Genomic DNA, 20,483 nt, shown 5'->3' with positions numbered 1-20,483 from the left:
CTCTTTCCTGCCTATGCAGGGGGTCGGACTCGATGATCTGTTGAGGTCCCTTCTGATCCTAACATCTATGAATCTATGACGTGAAATCATTGACGTGTTCCAGATTATCATGCATATTACATAAGAATTTACACAAAATCGTGCTTCCCTGAATACCAAAGAAACAGAAACAGTTTCTTTGAATTGAAATCCACAAACACACTGCCTAGCAAGCTCTGTGCCCAGGATGCCCTGCGTCTCTAGTACCTCTCACAGTTCCCATTTGTTGTCTTTGTTGACCATCTTGCTTCTGATGGTCATAACCTGTTGGCAATAAGTGTTTCAGCCCCTGTCTTTTCAAGTAGGGATACCCCTTGGGCTATGCAACTTAGCTTTTAACTTCATTTTTCTTTCAGTACTTTAAAGGACTTGATTGCTGAGGGCCTTGTCACATGGGACACTTGGCACATGTTTTATCTGAGATGTAGTAAGCATTACTGTGCCAGATTAAGAATTAGAAAGTGTTCTGAACAGTCTCATATTAATGCTTACAATGATCTCAGGTTGCTCTGGATAGGGATGGAGTTGTCTGTGCCCCACTCCCCATCTACTGTTGGCTGCCGCAGCTTGCATTTCTGCCTATGAGGATGTGCAACCCCTATGCTTGGAGCCTGCACCCTCCCCACTGCATGCCCAGTGCTGCCTAGCCTGACAGCCACTGCCCCCAGTACTAGTGGGGAGGGTCTCTGCAATTGGCAATGTGTTCAGGGAGGCACAGGGAGCCAGTTCAAGACTTCAGTGCAGTTTCGGGGCTGGGACTGACAATCACTTGACTGCAGCATGCTGGAGCTGGTTCAAGACTCCGGTGCAGTACGGGGGCTGGAACTAATAATCAGCTGATTGTCCATCCCAGCCTTGGCACTGTATTGGAGCCAGTTCAAGACTCCACAGTGGTACCAGGGCTGGGACTGACAGTGAGCTGTGCTCACCGTGGAGCAGTCTGATGGTAGCTGAACACGTGTTCATTAGTATGATCTGGAGATACTTTCCCCACAAAAAGTCCTAACTTTGCTACAGTACGATTACATTTAGCTTGTACAGCTTGAATGTGCAGACATTTGCATTTTAAGTGCAATTAACTTGTCCTAAGGGTAGCGTGCAGCATGGCCCTGAGGGTTGTCTAAACTGCAGTCACAGTGACTGCTAACATTACTTTAGCCAGCTTGGGGACGGTAGCAGGCCAGCTACTGCATCTTGGTTGGGACCTAAACTAGGTAGTTTAAAGGTATCTACAGTCTCCGTCTCCTTGCAGGGTAGACACATGACTTTTTCATCTGATCCTGACAACCAGCACAGGGTACAACTTTGCATTTTTTATGAAGTGATTGTCTTTGGATTCAAGACTTACCTGATGGCACCTTTCAGCATATGACACCTCTTCAGACAAGTGGTACACAAACAGAGCTGAATAGGAAGCTCCGCAGACACACATACAAGGGTGAAACTTTTATGATGAACTTATAATCTTTTGTGTTACGTCATCGGTGCTGAATGATTGAGGTTAATGGAAGAGTCACTGTAGCAATACCCCCGAAAGCTCTCATTGTTATTTTTAAAATTGAGAGAAATTGCTCTCTGACTGAGGTTTTACCTGTGCACTCTGTGCCTGGAGTGAATTCTTGTAATTGCGTTGAAGACATCCTAAAGGAAAATTGGGACAAATCCTATACTGAATTTGTGTGAACAGGAATACGTTACAACGCCTGCATGAAAACCTTGTCATGGTCCAGGGGCTGCAGTGGCTTTTCCATTGCTAATTATGTAGTGTATTAGATTCCATCTCCAAATTCAAAAATAGAAAATTAAAGTCACAAATGCAATATGCAGCTGATGAAGATGATCTGTATGTTGTGTGTGTGTGTGGGCGGGGGGGAAGGGGGGAGGGGACACCTACTTACAATAAGGAGCTGCTTATGGTATTATTGTTGATGATGTTATTACCATCAAATGGTTTGTACTGTGAATTCCATGGTTCTTATAAAGAATTTTTAATAGAATGGCACTTCATTATATTAGCTTTTGACAGCTGGATTATTAAAAAGAATCAATAAGCAAATGCCACAATAGCAATAGGCAATACATTTGTAATTTCCTGTGCAAGCTACATAAATCTTAGCTCCTAGCAAGCTTTAATTGTAATAAGATATGCGCAAACATTTTGGGTCCATGCGGGTAAATTCATAATTTCCAAGCTCCATCAAACTGTCTATAATGCAGCAGTCTCCTGAAAGAACTTTGATGTATTCCTCAAGGGATTTGGGTAATTTGAGGCTACCTATGTGCTAGAATGAAAACATCACTTTAAATCTACATTTAAAGGCCTAGTCTTTTTTTTCTTTTTTTTTTGCTTGTAAGTCAAGTTAATGATAAAAGCAACACCTTTTTAATGAAGATTGAACTCTGAAGTCTCAGCTGTACATTGCAGCAAGTGGTGCTGTAGTCGCTCATTGGTGTCCGGTGGAACCTTTCTCTACATCCACAACTCGGACTCAGCTCATTTAGCGGCTGTCTTTTGGTGAAATGGGCTCTTTCTGAAGGTCCCCTGGTGGTGCTGGTGGTAGGAATGAGAACAGCATATGGGACACTGCAGCGATACGGAAGGAGCCTGAATTATTGTACAACTGGCTCTTCTGTCTCTCTTTCCTTCTGAGTTATTCTCTGCAAGGAGACAGGGCTGTTCTCCACAGGCAGCCAGTCAATAAAAGGCCCACACTACATTTGAGTACCAAGGCCACAACACAGATCCAGAGCAAGGTGCAGTCAATTAGAGAGATTTCACTTTTTTTTCATCCAAGCCAATATCAGGTCTCTCTTCTCAGGTCTATGTTTGAGGGACTGTAAATGTGATAAGGTGACAAAGATTTGTCTTCCCTCCTTTTCATCCCTCCAGCAAACTCCGTAGATTCATCTGAGGATATGGGTGTCAAGAAAAGTTTTTGGCTTCCGGGCATGCCTTGGGCATCAGGAGGTTTCAAGAAGGATAGATGCACCCTTTAGAATGGAAAAAGCAATCGGGACTCGTGGTAGAGGTGATATCTTTTTTTAAAAATCTAGTTGGTCTAATAAAAGATACCACCTGGACCACATGTCCTGATTGCTTTTGCCTCTAGACCAATACGGCCACAACCTGGATACCTGACCCATGAGAATGGAGTATTTATTGCTATTGCAGTAGGTATTGCCTGAAGGCCTTCCATTAGGATGAACTGTCATTTGGGATGGGATGGTGAAAAAACACAACCCCACCACACAAAATAAATCAGAGAAAATAGAGGAGGGAGAGAAGGGAAGTATTTCTAGGACCCATTTTAGAGATGGAAAACTGTAGTACCAAGAGGTGAAGCAGCTGACTCAAGGACACACAGGAAATCAGTAGAAGACCTGGGAATTGATTATCTGTTTGGCATCTAATAACAAATTCATATTTTTTTTCCTAAGTATTATGTTGCATTAAGTTAATCCTATCAGTAAAAGAATTCAGAGAATAAGGGAAGATTTCAACATTTCTCCCACAAATACAATACGGGGTTCATAATCTTTAGGATTCAGTTGTCTGTAGAGAGCACACTGCTTTTGTTTATATGGATGGTGGAAGCCTGAATTAAATATGCTACTTCACGTACTGGATCTTCATTAGGTATTAGCTGTCTTTCTGCTTTTTCTCATATTCTAGCAACAACTATGCATTTATTTTAAATAACTCAGGCATAAGCTTTTCACAGAATTTCAGGAAAGTGGTGTCATGTGCTGAATCATTTTGTCCATGCTAGTAACTGCATGGTCTTTAGCACATTCTTTCCATAATCTGTTCCATAATATGTCTTGGACCTTAACCATACAATATACAGGCACTGGGGTAGTATTTGGCTGACAAATCCACCCAGCTTGTTGTATATGTTCTTGACTCTTCTCCTTCAACTGACAGACATAATAAAATACTGAAAATGAGTCCCAGAACTCCCCAGCTTGGGACTCCTAATTTGTGCCAAGACCTTTATAAATTACTCTGGCAATGCAGAATGGTCTTAGATCAGACTGAGTTCAGTTTTCTCATACTTTATAAAGTCAGCACAGTGGAAAGAGGCCTTTGTATAAATGGGAGTTTCTTCTGTGTATTGGAAGATGTGTCTCACAAAAATAGATTATTTAGATGATTCAGAGGGAGGGGGAAGGGGTATTTATTTATACGTATGAAGAAATTTTAGCTAAAATATGATCGCTGTTTGTTTAATCTTACCTCTACATTTCTTAAGTGGGTTTATAGGTGTGATGTCTGCTCTCGTAGAGTTGGAAGGTCAGAGATATATGTTGAGAAATACAATGGAGATCACATCCCTTATTCCACATTCTTACTTGAGATCAGAACATTTTTTATTGCTCTTTGCAGAAGAGAGTGTACCAATTGAAGCCAGGAATTGCATTTTCCCTAATATAAATGCACCAGAATAGCAAAGGCCTTAGGGCTCCTGGATTTGAATAAGAAAGATCTAATGTTCTCTCTTGTGACTTGGATTGATTCACCCTTCCCCCCCCCCTCAAGCTATGTACTGTACCTGTTTTGATAGGCTGTTGTGTTCTTTAAGAAAAAATAATTAAATCATCATCAGTCCCATTGATTTGTCTCTTGTGCTGCTGCTTACATTATTTGCTCTGGTGAACATTAAAAGAATGAAATTACATGTTTAGAGGGCTAATCAGAGTACAAAATGTACAATAGAAAAAAATAATTTATTGAAGGCTGCTTTTTTTTTTAGTACTATCCAGTATTACTTATGTTGCCTGTCTCATAGCTAGTGATTTACTCACCATTTGCCTCTTAGATAACAGTCATTTTTTATTGACTTTAAAGCTTTGACCAAAGAATAAATGAAATCTGTATCAATTCCAGGTTTCTGCAGAAGACAGCTGAAAGCCAGGCCTCCTCCAAAATGGTCTCCATTAGTCCTGGCTGTTCTGCAGTCAGAAGCACACTAATTTTATTTGGCTATAGCAGAGCTGGCTAGCTCAGAAGCTGCAGATCAGTCTGGGTGCAATGTGCTGACTCTAATATCTGTGATGTGCTGAGAACGCTGCAGCCCTTTGTTGTTCCTTGGAGCCCAGGAGAGAGAGATTCGACTGAGGTCTGGCCCAAAGCATTCTGCGTGCAGCATTCGTTGATCCAAAGTGCTCTCAGTGCTAGCCTTGTGGTTCCCTATGCTGTTTCGGTGTTCCCTGTTTCAAGCAAGAATCACTGATAATTTGGAGTTACTGTGATCAGTGTTGTCTGTATTAGGTATGGGGTGGACAGATGACTGAGAGCTAGCTCTGATACTGGAAACAGTTTAGCTTTGGCTCTGTGTGGACAACTGCTTCTCAACAAGGCAAATTACCCCATGTGGAGCTCTGTGCTTTTGCAACAAAACTGCTTCTGATACCAGACTCTGATGCTGTGCTAACTTATTCTGCTATGTTACTTATCTCTATGCTGCTTCCTCCATATTGTTCAGCTTAGATATATACTGAGTGATCACCACCATTCCCAGTGTCTACTTCCACATTATTCATCCAAGTTAGTTCAAATCCAGGATCCCTATGGCCTTTGCTATTCTGGTGCATTTATATTAGGACAAATGTAATTCTTGGCTTCAATATGCAATTGCTACATGCTCTTCTGCAATGAGCAATAAAAAGTGCTCTGATCTCAAGTAAGAATGTGGAATAAGGGATGTGATCTCCATTGTATTTCTCAACATATATCTCTGACCTTCCAACTCTACAAGAGCAGACATCAAACTTATAAACCCAAATAAGAAATGTAGAGGTAAAAATAAACAAACAGCGATCATATATTTTAGCTAAAATTTCTGCATAGGTATAAGTAAATACCCCCCAACTGAATTATCTAAATACTACAATCTATTTTTGTGAGACACATCTTCCAATACAATTGTCAAGTGATTATGAAGCTTTTCAAGGATGTCTGTACTGTTCTTCACATCTGTAGCAGAAGGGCTTAGGAAGTTACTAGCAAGAAGCTCAAGAGCAGAGAAACAATGAGAAACTTTAAGGATAATCCCTTTCCTTATGCTAATGAAATTCCTTCTTCAAAAGTTACTTCCTACATGGAAAGCTTTAACATTATCCCATATGTTTCCTCTGAAGGATGGATCTTTCCCATTTTCCTGACATCATTGTGGTTAGCTTTAACACCATTACCAACCTTGGTTTTTAACTCATTTGCTGACCAGTCTTTCATAGCTCAACTCAAGGGTGTCATACTCACCTTGTGCCCTGAGCTAGATCCATCCCAGAGCATGAGGAAACTGTGGTAGTGCTGGTGGCAGCAGTGGCTCCAACCCAGAAATTGTGGCAGTGGTGGCAACTCTGGCTCTGAGCCATGTGGCAGTGGCTCTAGCTCCTGCTGCATGTGTTGTGCTGGAGCTGGAACTGGAACTGGAGCTGGAGCTGGAGCTGTCATCACCTCATGCTCCAACTCCAGCTCCAGCTCCAGCTTCAGCACTGGACACAGTGGCAGCTGGTGTCCAGGGAGGCAGATCCTTGGCAGCATCGATAAGTGAAGTGCCTGGGTGGTGACTGGGGCTGTGCCAGCCTTTGCTTGTGCTCCTGCCACTGACTGCCATATCCACTGGTGTCTGAGAGCCCCAGATTCTCAGACATGCCACTCCCCCCAGCCATGGTGGTAGATCGGTGGGCTGGATAGAGTAGGTCCATTGGCTGGAAGCAGTCCGTGAGCTGTATGTTTGACACACCTGCCTTAGCTAAAGGTACAAAAGCTGTTTGAAGCATCTTCAGTGTGCTAAAGTACATATTTGAACCAGAGCTCTATGGGCAGAATTAACAATTCAATCTGGTTGCTGGTGAGCAAAGTCCTTAGGCGAATTTATGATTCCATTGATTTCCATAGATTTAAGTACACACTTAAACACCTGTGTGAGTGTTTGGATGAAGGGGTGTGGAATTACTTATGTGCTTAAAATTAAGCAAATATTTTAATAATTTACTCAATTCTGGTCAGAGTGGAGAAGATGGGACTCTCTCTCTTTCCTTCTCTCTCTCTTTCTCTTCCAGTTAATACTAGTGCACAAAAGCTATCTTGATTTCATGGTACAAACCATGATGCATATTATGCTGTGAATTATAATTAGGGCATATTTTCAAAGACCCATCTGCCATTGTTCTGTATGAGTCCATGATGCCTGCAATCTCCAAAAGATTTCTAATTCTGAATTGCTTTTACTGAAAATAATCTCTTTATCACTCAAAGTAAATTTTGGCAGGATCTTTGTGAAGCTGTAGCATCTGTTATGCCAAGATTACCTTTTTAGGTCCTAGAAATTAAATTTCTGCATTTTAAGAATAGTTTTGAGAACTCTTATTGTCTAGAATTTCTTAGGACTTAATTGGTATAAAACAGTGGTGCTCCGTCTTTTGGCCGCACCGGCCTGATTAGTGGTATGTGGCCAGTCTGTGGGCTGGGTTGGACCCTGTGCTGTGTTGCATGCTGGGATTGGGTCTTGGGGCCCCGTGTCACCTCTGTGTGCCAAGACTTGGGCTCTGGGCCCTGCGCTACCTCCACCCAGCTCTGCACGCTGGGATTGGGCTCCATGCCACCTCTGTACCCCGGGATCTGTCTTTGAGGCACTGCACCACCTCTGCCTGCTCCATATGCTAGGATTGGAGTCCTGGTGCAGCGTGCTACCTCTGCTCGGATCCTTGCAGTGGGATCAGGGCCCCAGCACCCCGCGTTGCCTCTGTCCAGCCCCATGCACCATGATCGAGCTCTGTGTACCTGATCCTAGAGTTCAAGGCCTTGGCTGGCAGGGCATCCCATGGAGCCTTGGGAAGCCCCACAGACCCAGTTAACTCTGCACTGGGGGCTGGATTTGGTCCATGGCCTGGGGGTTGAGCATCCTTGGTATAAAAGATTATTAGCTATGACTTAAAAAGAGCTTTCGCCTGCTGTTGTGGTTCAGCGGTAGAATCCTTGTCTACTATTTTTTTTTCCCCAGACATGCATACAACTATTGCCATCAAGGCACCTGATGCCTGGATACCATTTAGCCTTTGCATACTTTCTAAAGGGGAGATGGGAGGTCTGGGCAGCCTCCACTCCTCCATACTTCTGTCAGGGCGTACATGTTGATGGTCCTGGTGACCGCTCATACGTACACCATGATCCAGAAGGATTGATGGTTGCCTACTGTTTGAGAGAGAGCTTGCCCTCTTTTGGTATTTCGGACATTTATGAACCAGTTTTATTGAGGACCTATAAGAGATTAAAAACCCCTTTAATTTCTACAGTTACTATGGAAGCAGCACTTCAAAAATTTTCAAAGACCCATCTGCCATTGTTCTGTATGAGTCCATGATGCCTGCAATCTCCAAAAGATTTCTAATTCTGAATTGCTTTTACTGAAAATAATCTCTTTATCACTCAAAGTAAATTTTGGCAGGATCTTTGTGAAGCTGTAGCATCTGTTATGCCAAGATTACCTTTTTAGGTCCTAGAAATTAAATTTCTGCATTTTAAGAATAGTTTTGAGAACTCTTATTGTCTAGAATTTCTTAGGACTTAATTGGTATAAAACAGTGGTGCTCCGTCTTTTGGCCGCACCGGCCTGATTAGTGGTATGTGGCCAGTCTGTGGGCTGGGTTGGACCCTGTGCTGTGTTGCATGCTGGGATTGGGTCTTGGGGCCCCGTGTCACCTCTGTGTGCCAAGACTTGGGCTCTGGGCCCTGCGCTACCTCCACCCAGCTCTGCACGCTGGGATTGGGCTCCATGCCACCTCTGTACCCCGGGATCTGTCTTTGAGGCACTGCACCACCTCTGCCTGCTCCATATGCTAGGATTGGAGTCCTGGTGCAGCGTGCTACCTCTGCTCGGATCCTTGCAGTGGGATCAGGGCCCCAGCACCCCGCGTTGCCTCTGTCCAGCCCCATGCACCATGATCGAGCTCTGTGTACCTGATCCTAGAGTTCAAGGCCTTGGCTGGCAGGGCATCCCATGGAGCCTTGGGAAGCCCCACAGACCCAGTTAACTCTGCACTGGGGGCTGGATTTGGTCCATGGCCTGGGGGTTGAGCATCCTTGGTATAAAAGATTATTAGCTATGACTTAAAAAGAGCTTTCGCCTGCTGTTGTGGTTCAGCGGTAGAATCCTTGTCTACTATTTTTTTTTCCCCAGACATGCATACAACTATTGCCATCAAGGCACCTGATGCCTGGATACCATTTAGCCTTTGCATACTTTCTAAAGGGGAGATGGGAGGTCTGGGCAGCCTCCACTCCTCCATACTTCTGTCAGGGCGTACATGTTGATGGTCCTGGTGACCGCTCATACGTACACCATGATCCAGAAGGATTGATGGTTGCCTACTGTTTGAGAGAGAGCTTGCCCTCTTTTGGTATTTCGGACATTTATGAACCAGTTTTATTGAGGACCTATAAGAGATTAAAAACCCCTTTAATTTCTACAGTTACTATGGAAGCAGCACTTCAAAAAGCACCAGAACGATTTGGCAACAGTAACAGTATTGTTGTTCTGAAATCTGTTTCTCGTGGCTTCTCGTGAAAATGCAGGATGGCTGGATTAAACAGTTTTTTCCACTTGGATGTTGTGTGCTAGAATGAACCTCTGTATTTGTCTCACACTCTCAGGACATTTGTTCTTTTGGAGACGTGTCTTTCAGTCTTACATTAAAGTGCACATTTCTTTCTTGGTTCAGAGTGCACACTGTTTGGTACCTGCACCTCTACATCTATAAAATGACAAGCTATATGCTGGTGCACGGGAAGGCTTTAGCTTTGTGTAAAACCTGTGTATAAATATCTAGTATGGGCATAAGTAACATTAACACTTAGTAAGGCTGGGAAAATAGTTTACCAAACACTTTACAGTGACTGAGAATATAATAATGACTTTGAATGATGGGTTTAAAACTGTGACCATTCTTCATTCTTTGAACATTACTCCCAAATTCAAAATGGTTGTATTTTTGCTAAGGTTATTATCATCATTTAATATTCATATCACTGTTGCAAAGTATGGAGTCTCATTGTGGTAGGTACTGTACAAATGTAAACAACATGTTAAAAAAAAACCCAAAACTACTTGTTTCCCAAGAAAACTCCTTGTTATGTTTAAATATACAGTTATCCAAGCCATTATCCCTGAAAACGTTGTGAAAAAAAATGATCAAAATCTAGAAATGAGGATGTCACCCTCTATGTGATATGCCATTTCTTCAGCTTCTGCATCTTTTATTGTTTAGCTGGTTTTTATTTTACCTTTTTGCTTCCGTTAACTGTCAATGCTTTAAAACACAGTTAGCATTATGTTCAATTTCCTTAGCCATATAATGAGGTAAGCAAATCCAGGATGGCCAGAGTTAGTTTAACTACCCCTGAGAACTTCATCCAAGCACAACTGCAAATACCTATCTCTTCACTAAAAAGAAAACAGAATCCCTTTTTAGGGGCCTTTGTGTCCTCTGGCACTTATCTCAGAGGTGCCTATTGATTCTGATGCTTCAGATATCAACTGAAACTTTGTATTGATGCCAGAAAAAATTCTGTAGACCTTCATGAACTTGAGAAATGAGCTGGTAAAAGAAAATCTGTAGTCAGCTTGGAGCAGTTTGGAAGGGATAGAGAATCTTACAGATAGGGGATGGTGTTGGGGTGCCTAACATTATCAGCTTCATCTGAGAAGACCAAAGACAATGCTGAACAATTCTCCCCATATTACTTTTCGACATACAGTGTTTTTGCAACTGGTACATACTGGTGTTCGGTCATACTGGAATGTGAACAGATTGGTGTTCTCATTCCTGCTTTTTTGAATGTGATGACAGCATCAATCCATGTCTGCATGTTAAAGGACTTTTATGCTAAATTCCATAGATATGAGCTTCTTTAGAAGGCAGATTTTACACATAAATATCGCCCTTGCAATGCAAATTGTCTCCCTTTCCAAAGGGCCTTGCTGTTTGCAAGAGAAGAAAATGTGTAGCTTACTGTTTCAGGCAGGTTAAGTTCTACTACTCTGTTTACTACCTTCTTCCAGAAGATGTGCTTTCTCTCTTAGCCAAGGATGGGTGCCTTTTATACAGGTGATGTACAGGATTGTAGAGCATTTGCCTTGGTGCCTTTAGCAATGTTTAAAGCAGAGATTCTCAACCAGCATGCTGTGAGACCCACCCAAGGGTGCTGCAGCAGCTAGCCCTTGTGCCAGGAGGAAAGCGATCTCTCTTCCTGCCTGATGCCACATGTCCCAGGATACCGCAGTCAAGCAGCGCTGGCAGCGGCTCCCTGACACCCAGTAGTTCTCACCCAGGCCACTCTTGCCCTCCCAGCAGCAAACTGCTGTGCATGGGCAGATGCAGGGCTGCACTCTTAAACCCAGTTCATCCCCCGCTGTTCCCAAACTCCCGGGGTTAGCAGGAGGGGCTACTCCAGTCGCTAGCATGCCAGCTGCCGGGGCAGGAGCCATGGTGGCAGGGGCTGCATTTGCACCTTTAAGTAAAGGCCAGGAGCAGGGCATAATGACCCTGCTTCTGCCACCCTCCCCTGGCACCAGCTAAATATTAGCTCAGTGTTTCTCAGCAGTGCTGCTAAATTCTAAAAAACTTATGGAGTGGTGCCATAGGTAAAAAGTTTGAGAACCACTGTTTTAAAGCACAATACAATATGCAATATACAGGGCAGAGAATAAATTTAAACAGTTTAATTCTTAGCCCATTTTAGTGGGGAGCTTTAAGAGTCTTTTTTTTCTTTTTTTGCTAGTCATTTACTGAGTAGAATGATATATTTTCATTGTATATGTCAATTGTATTACAAACATAATGATATTAAAAGTTGGGAAAGATGAAGCAGGAATTCAATAATTAGTCTCTCTAAAAAAGAAAGCAATGACAAGATGCATTAATGATTCATTTACAAAGGGGGGTAAAAAGTAATTTAAATTAGTGCACCTGTTAATTTGGCAGCCAAACCAAACAAAATACAATTATACATTTGGAAAATTAATATTTCTGGCACTGAAGCAAAGCAGAAAATACAGCTCTTGAATGAAAACCAGAAACTACACATGCATGGATCTCTGTCATTAGGGAACCTTTAATTGTGCATCTTGTTTCTAAGTCAGAATAACTGCCAGTTAAAAGTAACATTAAAGTTTTCCTCTCTAAGTTTTCTTTCCTCCAAAACCCTGACTCTATGGTATGATATTGGTTCCAAAGACTTTTTATAAAACTCCCAAGGAACACTAAAACATCCTTTTATTAGGGAATTAGTCCAAGTAATCCCTCTATCCTTCATTCTTCCTGACTTCAGACTAGCATGGCTAACTACCTCTCTCTGCTTCTGGCAAGCCCATTATACTTTAGTAATGCTCCATACCCCTCAGCCCGGCAGAACTTCTGAGCACATGATACAATATCCTGCTCCAAAGTGTGAATGCTACAAAGGAATAAGCAGATTCCAGATTGAAACATCAAATATAAAAACATGCGCTCAACTGGAATATTTCCTGCGTTCTCTATTTTGTGGTCAAGTGCTGCCATTTCAGCTTTGTTTCTTGTATGCTGTGTGTGTATATACATCTTGCTTTCAGTCATGCAAAACGGCAGGCAACTTACAGGCCATGTATGTCACTCTAGTACCTCTGTGCTTACACATCATACTCTCTAATTTCATCCATTGACCTGTAAGGGTCAGCAAAACTGTGGGGCTGGTATAACAAAGGAAGGGTGATGACTTTAGAAGTTTACTTGTAACCAGTAGAAGTAGTGTAGGGTAGTTCACAGCATAACTGACAGCCATAAGCAGCTTATATATGCGATACCAGATAATTTTAATATCAGCAGTTATTAAATATTTCTTCAGAATCCTTTGCAATTATTATTTATTAACTGCAGACAGAAGAATAATAGTCCTGTGGTGAAAGTGCCCACCCGGTTCTCGGGAAATGTGCATTCAGTTTCCCTTCATATTGCAGATCTTCTATCTGAACTTCAACAATGTCACTTTTACTTTACAGTTAGGGCTGCCAGGCTCTGGATGGGCTCCTAAGGGAGGTGGTGCTGTCTCCTACCCTGGGGGTCTTCAAGAGGAGGCTGGACAGATATTTGGCTGGGGTGATATGACGCCGGCACCCGTTCCTGCCTGGAGCAGGGAGTCAGACCTTATGATCTGTTTAGGTCCCTTCCGACCCTAAGCACTATGATACTAGGAACAGGTTTGCAGGGTTGATGTGGCCTTTGCTGGGCAACAGGTCAATTAAACACACTGTCCTGTACTGCTCTGTATGGACTACCCCCTGACCAGGAAGCTGTATATCGTTCTGCTCATGCATGACTATAGATTGCTGAGTGGCCATGCAAATTAGCCTGCCCCTTACAGTGGTGGAAAGATTGGTACATTGCTTCCAATTGCAGGATTTAGCCCCCATAAGTGGTGTGTTTGGGGGTGCTGCTGTCTGGCACGGTAAATCTGTGGTTAGACATCGTCAGAAACTCCATGCCTCAGTTCCCCGTCCATAACTTGGGGATAATAGTACTTCCCTGCAACCGAACTTTATCTGCATATAAAATGAACTGTTCCAAACAGGAGATTTTACCACACCTTCAAATCTCCTATGAAATATGAACTTTCATTTCTACCTGGGAGAACTTTTACAGTCTTTTCTCCTATGCCTGAAAAGGGTGCTTGTGCCCGCAAGCTTGCAATTCAAGATTTTTTTTTGCAAAAATCTAGTTGGTTTAATAAAAGATATTACTTCTACAACGAGTTCTGATTCCCTGCAACAGAAACATTTTCCGAGGATAAATCCATTAAAGACTTCTTGCAGATGCTGTGGTAATTGTGGCTGTATAAGACTGTAAGAGAAACAGTTTGCTCAGAATTGTACAAACTTAGCTGCAGAAACAAAGCTACCCCACAGGCCTTAAAACTGAAACAGCCATTAGGAAAACATAAGCAAAAAGAGATCTTACTCAAAGGATTTATTTAGCAATGAACATTACTGGCTTTTAAATATCTGATTTATGCGTAACAGTAATTTTTTACTTTAGTGATGTAAAACTGGCAGGCATGCAAGAGATGAAGTTTCAGGAGGGATTTGAATGAAGAACGGTTATTGGCTTTTGTGTTTTAGCATAAATAATGATTTCCTTTAGAATAAACATAGTGCTAATAATGCGCACTGTGACTTCATGATCATTAAAAAAAGACTTTCTCTACAGAGGATGAAGGCAGCACAAGGAACCAGAAGGGAAATTTATTATTATTTGGTTCACTGTGGTAAAACCTTGGAAACCCAGTCAGTAATTCATGGGTGCAAATGATTAAGCTTGCCGATAAAACCAGGTGTGCCATTTTCAGCAGACAAAGTGTGCTAATCATCTACTGTCAACCTGTGAAATTACTGAATGCATTACATTGGACCTGTGAACTGACAAGCATCCCTGGCAGGCGATGCTCAGTTTATAAGGGTACCAACCAAATGAATTGTGCTTAATTTCAAAATAACAGTTGCAGCCTGCTACATCTTTGGCTCTTTTTCTTCCTTGCAGGGTCAATGATTGTATCTTGCGGGTGAATGAGTTTGATGTGTCGGAAGTCTCGCACAGCAAAGCAGTGGAGGCACTAAAAGAGGCTGGTTCCATTGTGCGATTGTATGTTCGTCGAAGAAGACCTATTCTGGAGACTGTTGTAGAGATCAAGCTGTTCAAAGGCCCTAAGGGTAAGCATGAAAAAGAGAACCTTTTTGTCTTGACGTTTTTTGCACTTTGCTGTATAATTTAACTCTTTGTTATACTCTACCTGGTACCTCAACCTGAAGGGTTTTAGACTGGCTGAGCTGCTGTTGTGTGTTGACAGCAGAAGTGAAATGCTTCTGGACTGCAAGTTTTGGGGCTGTTGGTTGTAGCTGTGTTGGTCTAAGGACATATGCAGACAAGATTCTTTGGGTAAATGTGATATCTTTTATTAGACCAGTGAAATAGTTGGAAAAATTGTTCTTTGCAAGCTTTCGGGTACAAACACCCTTCTTCAGGCACAGGGAGAGCCTGTGTCTGTACCCAAAAGCTTGCAGAGAACAATTTTTCCAACTATTTAGTTGGTGTAATAAAAGATATCACATTTACCCAAAGAACCTTGTCTGCCTTTAGACTGCAAGGACATTAGTTCAGGATTTCATGTTTTCTCTGCAGCTGTCGTTAGCCTTGTAATAGCATGTTTAAAATTCAGGTAATTAAGGAACTCTGGTCCTTTTTAGATTATAAAATGATGATTACAAAAACTGTTCAGTTCTTGCAAAAGAAACACAGGGATGCAGCAGAAATGTCTGTCTGTAAAATGTCAGACACTCCTCCATCTTTCAACCTATCTCTGCTAAAGCTTCAGCATTTACCTTTAAATTTAGGACACTGTTGGATATGGCTGTCTTGAATTCCTCTTCTTTCAAAAAGGTCATATGACCACCTCTGACTTCTCCTTCCAAAGGTTTCTCTCTTCCACAGCTATTGTTGAAATGATAAGCAGTAGGAATACTCAAGATCGAAGGGCTATGCTTTATTAGGCAATATTTTTTCCTGCATCAAAATGCCATGGACGTCTAGGTTGAAACCTTCACTGCCCACAGACATAAATCTACCATATTGTCTTTGGCTGCTGAACTCTCTGGCTGCTGGAGGGAAAGACTTTCTGAATCGCAGTATTTTATGGAAAACTGAAAATAAAATTACCTGTTCCAAAGCGATTCTATGTTTATGTAAAATGTTTCTCGTTACTTTGTCTGAAGACATGCTTTTTATTTCTTAAAAACTCTTTTAATCCCATTGCTTATTCTCACATGAAATTGCTGTTTTTTTAACAGTCTCTTAATTTGCATAGGCAGTAGCACCAACAGAACTTTCCTTTAAAAGAATGCATTTTGGAAACTTTGGATGCCATTCTGAGATTATATTTGGTTACTGTGATTCATTGAAACTTCTTGAAACATTGTTCAATGGACTACTGAAAGACAGTGCTGCTCCCTCCAGTCTTGCATATCAGTATTTAAGAATATCATGCCTACTATTCCCAAACAATTAAATGTGCATTTATGGGAAGAATTTTGCCCTGAGAATCCAGAATGTTGTAATAATACTAATTGGACTTTCAAATGCAAAAGAACCTATTCTGGGTCTGCCACTATGTATATTCAGTTGAAACAGTTCAGGGAGCATTGTTTTAAATGATGTGGGATTAAAGAAGTGTGTAGTTTAGCCATCTTTTTGAGTACCTAAGGCTAAAGAAAACTACATGTAACACATCTTTTCAGCTTTTGATGTAACACTAAGAAATGATTTAGCGTGATTGGCCCAGTAACTGCATTGTGCAAGTGAAAAAATATTAGCTTTTGCTAATAAATTCTTGCCAAATAGTTTCATTTAGGGTGTATTGCTGGAAAATAGATATGCGTTTTACTACTGGTACACAACCAAGTAAACACACAAAAGAAAGGCATGTATGATAAACTGAAGATGTTTTACTACCTGTTGCTTTAAATATTGAATTAATAGTTCTACTGTTATGAATGGGTGTGTCTACACGTGCTTTTACGCGTGCCTAAACTCAATGTGCATTAGCCTAATGCGCATTAAAGTGATTTAGGCATTTGTCTACATGTGCATGCGCTAATACATTTTGACGTGGGTGGGTGGACTGACATGGGACTAAAGTGAGTCCCACGTCAATGGATACACATTGTCTTGATGTCCATTGGTGCATGTACATGTTTGTTAATGTGATTTAGCTATTCACACATAAATTTCATACTGTGGGCTAGTCTGTGCTGTCTGCTCCAGATGGCAGGGCTGACCCCGCCCCTCTGCTCTCTAGTGGGAGCAGGGGTGGGGGTCTGGCCAGACACTAGCCTGGCATGGCTCCCTAAAGCTAAGAAGGCAGGGAGGGAGTTTATTCCCCACTACCTACCCTCTCCCCCTGGGAACCACATCTGGGGTCTGCCTGGCTAGGCAGAGCAGTCCCTGTCAGGGTAACTCCCCCCCTCTTCAGTGGCAGGGGCAGTGGCATGGCCAGAGTTGACCAGCCATCATGGCCCCACCATCTTCTTGCTTCACCTGCCTCTCTTGCCTGAGGTGCTGCCCTGGCTGGTGTCTGGCCATGCCCCCCGGCTTGGGGACAAGCCTGGCAAGGGCTGTTTCCCCCCTCCTCCCCCAAGCACACCCTGGCTAGGGTCCCTGTAGGCCAGGGTGGGGTGTTAAACCCCTCCCTAATCTTAGTTAGCAGCCTGCTGGGGCCTGGTCTAGGGTGGCCATCAGAGGACATTCCAGTTTTCTGCTACTCTGTCCTCTGTCCTCTGTCTTCTGTTGATACAAAACCCAACACCTTTCTGCCCTCTATTTTTCTTGAAGAGAAAAATAGAGGGCATAAAGGCATCGGGTTTCGTATCAATAGAGGACAGAGGACAACTGGACTGTCCTTTATGATGGCCACCCTAGCCTGGCCACCCTCCCCTTCCCCCCACCGCCCCCGTTCAGCTTCCCTCCAGCCCTGCAGTTGCTGCAGAAGGGAAGGGAGGGCTCCTTCTAGCATCCACCAGCTTCTGGCCTGAGCCACTGTAGACATATGCCTGCATTTCCAGAATCAAAAGGGAATGTCTATTCACTTGCAAATTGGTTCAATCTCTGCAGGTTAGACTAACCTGCAAAGATTGAATCAATTCAGGTTCGGGCTTTTTGAATGTCTGTCCTTAGCCTCAGAGATCATCTAGTCCAACCCCCTGCCTGAGGCAGGATCCCTATCCAAACCATCCCATACAAGCATAATCTAAGCTTATGCATAAGACCACCCTCAACCCTGACACAGCATAGACCCAGCACCTTAACCTGCCACTGGTAAAGCAGGGAAAGCATGGCAGCCAATGTCCTGCTTCTGTAAAATGTTGTCAATGTACGTGTAAAATATACAATTCTATTGTTAAGAGCTAAGTGTCTATTTTTCTATTTTAGCATTTCTGAGAGGGAATAACTAGAAATTAGTTTTAAAAAGTTAAAGTAGAATAACCAGCTCCTGGCAAGGACAATGTTTTTTGCTTCCATAGCTTCTGTATAGTACATGAGAAGGAAGCCAGAGGAAATGCAGGAAGCATAAATATCTGTATCTGTATCTAGATATAGATATACAGATATACCCATATAATTTGTATTGTTCTGTTTTAGAACACTCCTTGCATCCAGAGCTCAACAGCTAGTTTCTGACATAAGTATATATGTATCTGTTACTGTATTTTCTTGCATACGCTACACCCTGGAATAAGATACACACCTTGTTTTTGATAGGCAGAATAAAGAAAAAAAGATGTCTACTTGTAATAAATACCTGAGTAGCAGCAGATAGGAAGCCAAACCTGATCACTGTTCCGCTCCCTGTGGATCCTAGATTTTACTTTGGTTTTACCCCATAAGCAGTAGAAAGTACTCCTACTGTATTGTACACTCCAGTTTCCAGCACTTGGTTTTGGGGGAAAAAGTGAGTGTTATATGCAAGAAAATATGGTGTGTGTATGTATTAGAAAAGTCTTATCTAAAGCTTCTTAAACAAAAAGTTTCTTATAAAGGAATGTATGTCAGGAAACTTTGTATTTTCTTCTTCTTCCCTCTCTTGTTCCATCTAAATGGGGTTGCTCTTGCAGATCCTGGCTCAGTCATACATATCTTTTTCTTCCAACTCCTTCTCTCTCATGTCCCTCCTCACTATCTCACTCCATCTCATCTTCAGTCTTCCTCTTTCTCTTCTCCCTGGTAGTGCCTTTCTTTTCCCACATATTCTTCCAGACTCCGTTGCACATGCCCATGGCATGCCAGTCTCCTCTCTTGCACTTTCTTAGATGCCTCTACTACCTTCACTGATACTTTGCTGTAAGTATTCCTCATTTTATCCATCTTTGTCACTCTACACATGCATTTTTGTATAACAAGCTTTATACACACACACACATACACACACACGTATACATATATGTATGTCATATGCATATGCCTCTGTGTGTGTGTGTGCGCGCATGCGCGCACACACACAGTGAGGTGGCCAAACTTCCTAACCCTTCAAGCTGCAAGGCTAACCCTGCTTGCTATCTTAGCAAAGCTGAGAGCCAGAGGACACAAACTGGTGAGATCTGCACACAGGGCCTCAGATCAAATACTAATTTTCTGTTAAATGAGAAGAATCAAAAATCAATAGTAAAACAATAGAGAAAGAAATGTTTTTAGTTAGCTATTTCTTTTTACTTCAGGTGCCCCATCTAAATTGTCTGGCAGTTGAAGGTATCTTTGTGGCTACAGTTTGCCCACCCCCCAATATATTTGGTATGTGTGTTTGTGGTTGAAAAATTTGAAACTGATATTTTTAAGTCTGTGGTATTTTTACCTGGATATTTCAAATTCTTATAAACAGTGAATTAAATCTTGAGGGACAACTCGTGGAGTAAATTAGTCACAATGTAATTTGCCTGTGGATATCACTGCCAGGAGCCATAGATACCAGTTAGTATTTGTATACCCAGAGAGACTTGTAAATGCTCACCTTATTCTCAACAAGTAAAACTAAGTGCATTTTTATAAGAAGGATAGTGCAATGCTAAATGTACTATAACAGATATCTTTAAAATACTCTTTTGCCTTTTCTTTCTTCATAAATGTACTGTTGACTTCTTTATTCACTGTGCTGAGAATGTGCCACATAAAACTTGAGTCTTGTCCTCTACAACATTACCTAAATTGGAAGGTCACCTGCTGTGCTTGTGTGTTTATGGGCAGTATGTTATACCTGTCAATGTTTGAAAGCTATAAATAAGGGATTTTACAGGACATAAAGACAGAAATGCATTTAATTTCAACGTAGGTATGTAAGACTTGGGGGATATTTTTGGAGGTACTGAGTATAAAATGTTTAATGTTTTCTACAAATTAGTTTTACTAGGGATGGATGGCCCATAAAATAATTTTCCATAATGCACAGGGTCATGACTTCTGTATCTAGCAGCAGGACTGAAGCCAGAATATTACCAATATATTTTAAAGGCAAAACAGTTCAGCATCTGTTACATGGGGTAAAAAGACTGCCAGTAGATAGCCCCTCTTCCATGAGACTGTTTGGAACAGAGATGGATGAAGATGTATGTTAACTGCTTAACATACATCCAGGTTTTCAAATGGTATCAAAGTAATATGGTTACATATGACTGTGTGCATTCAAGAATTTGCAACCCTCCTGCCTTATAGGCTAGGGAGACATTAAAAACGTCTGAGCCTGAATCGATTCAATCTTTTCAGGTTAGTCTAACCTGGCTAGGCTGAATAAGTTTTGTAACTAGACAGACATCCCAGAAATGCAGGCACGTGCCATGCCTGCATTGCCTCAGACTAGAAGCTGGCGGGGG

The 20,483-nt window shown here is 42.0% G+C and overlaps 1 protein-coding gene across 1 annotated transcript in view; it reads left to right on the top strand.

Annotated features, from left to right (window-relative positions):
• Positions 1–20,483, top strand: part of LOC102376729 (disks large homolog 2) — a 519,043-nt gene that overhangs the window by 6,316 nt on the left and 492,244 nt on the right. The window contains exon 2 of the mRNA XM_025214018.1: positions 14,614–14,783. Coding sequence (XP_025069803.1) covers positions 14,614–14,783 — 170 coding nt within the window. The remainder of the gene's footprint in view (positions 1–14,613; positions 14,784–20,483) is intronic.

This window comes from Alligator sinensis, unplaced genomic scaffold, assembly GCF_000455745.1.
Source record: "Alligator sinensis unplaced genomic scaffold, ASM45574v1 scaffold906_1, whole genome shotgun sequence".
Classification (NCBI taxonomy): Eukaryota; Metazoa; Chordata; order Crocodylia; family Alligatoridae; genus Alligator; species Alligator sinensis.
Note: the sequence above shows the minus strand (reverse complement) of the source record. Positions and strands in the feature narration are given on the sequence as shown.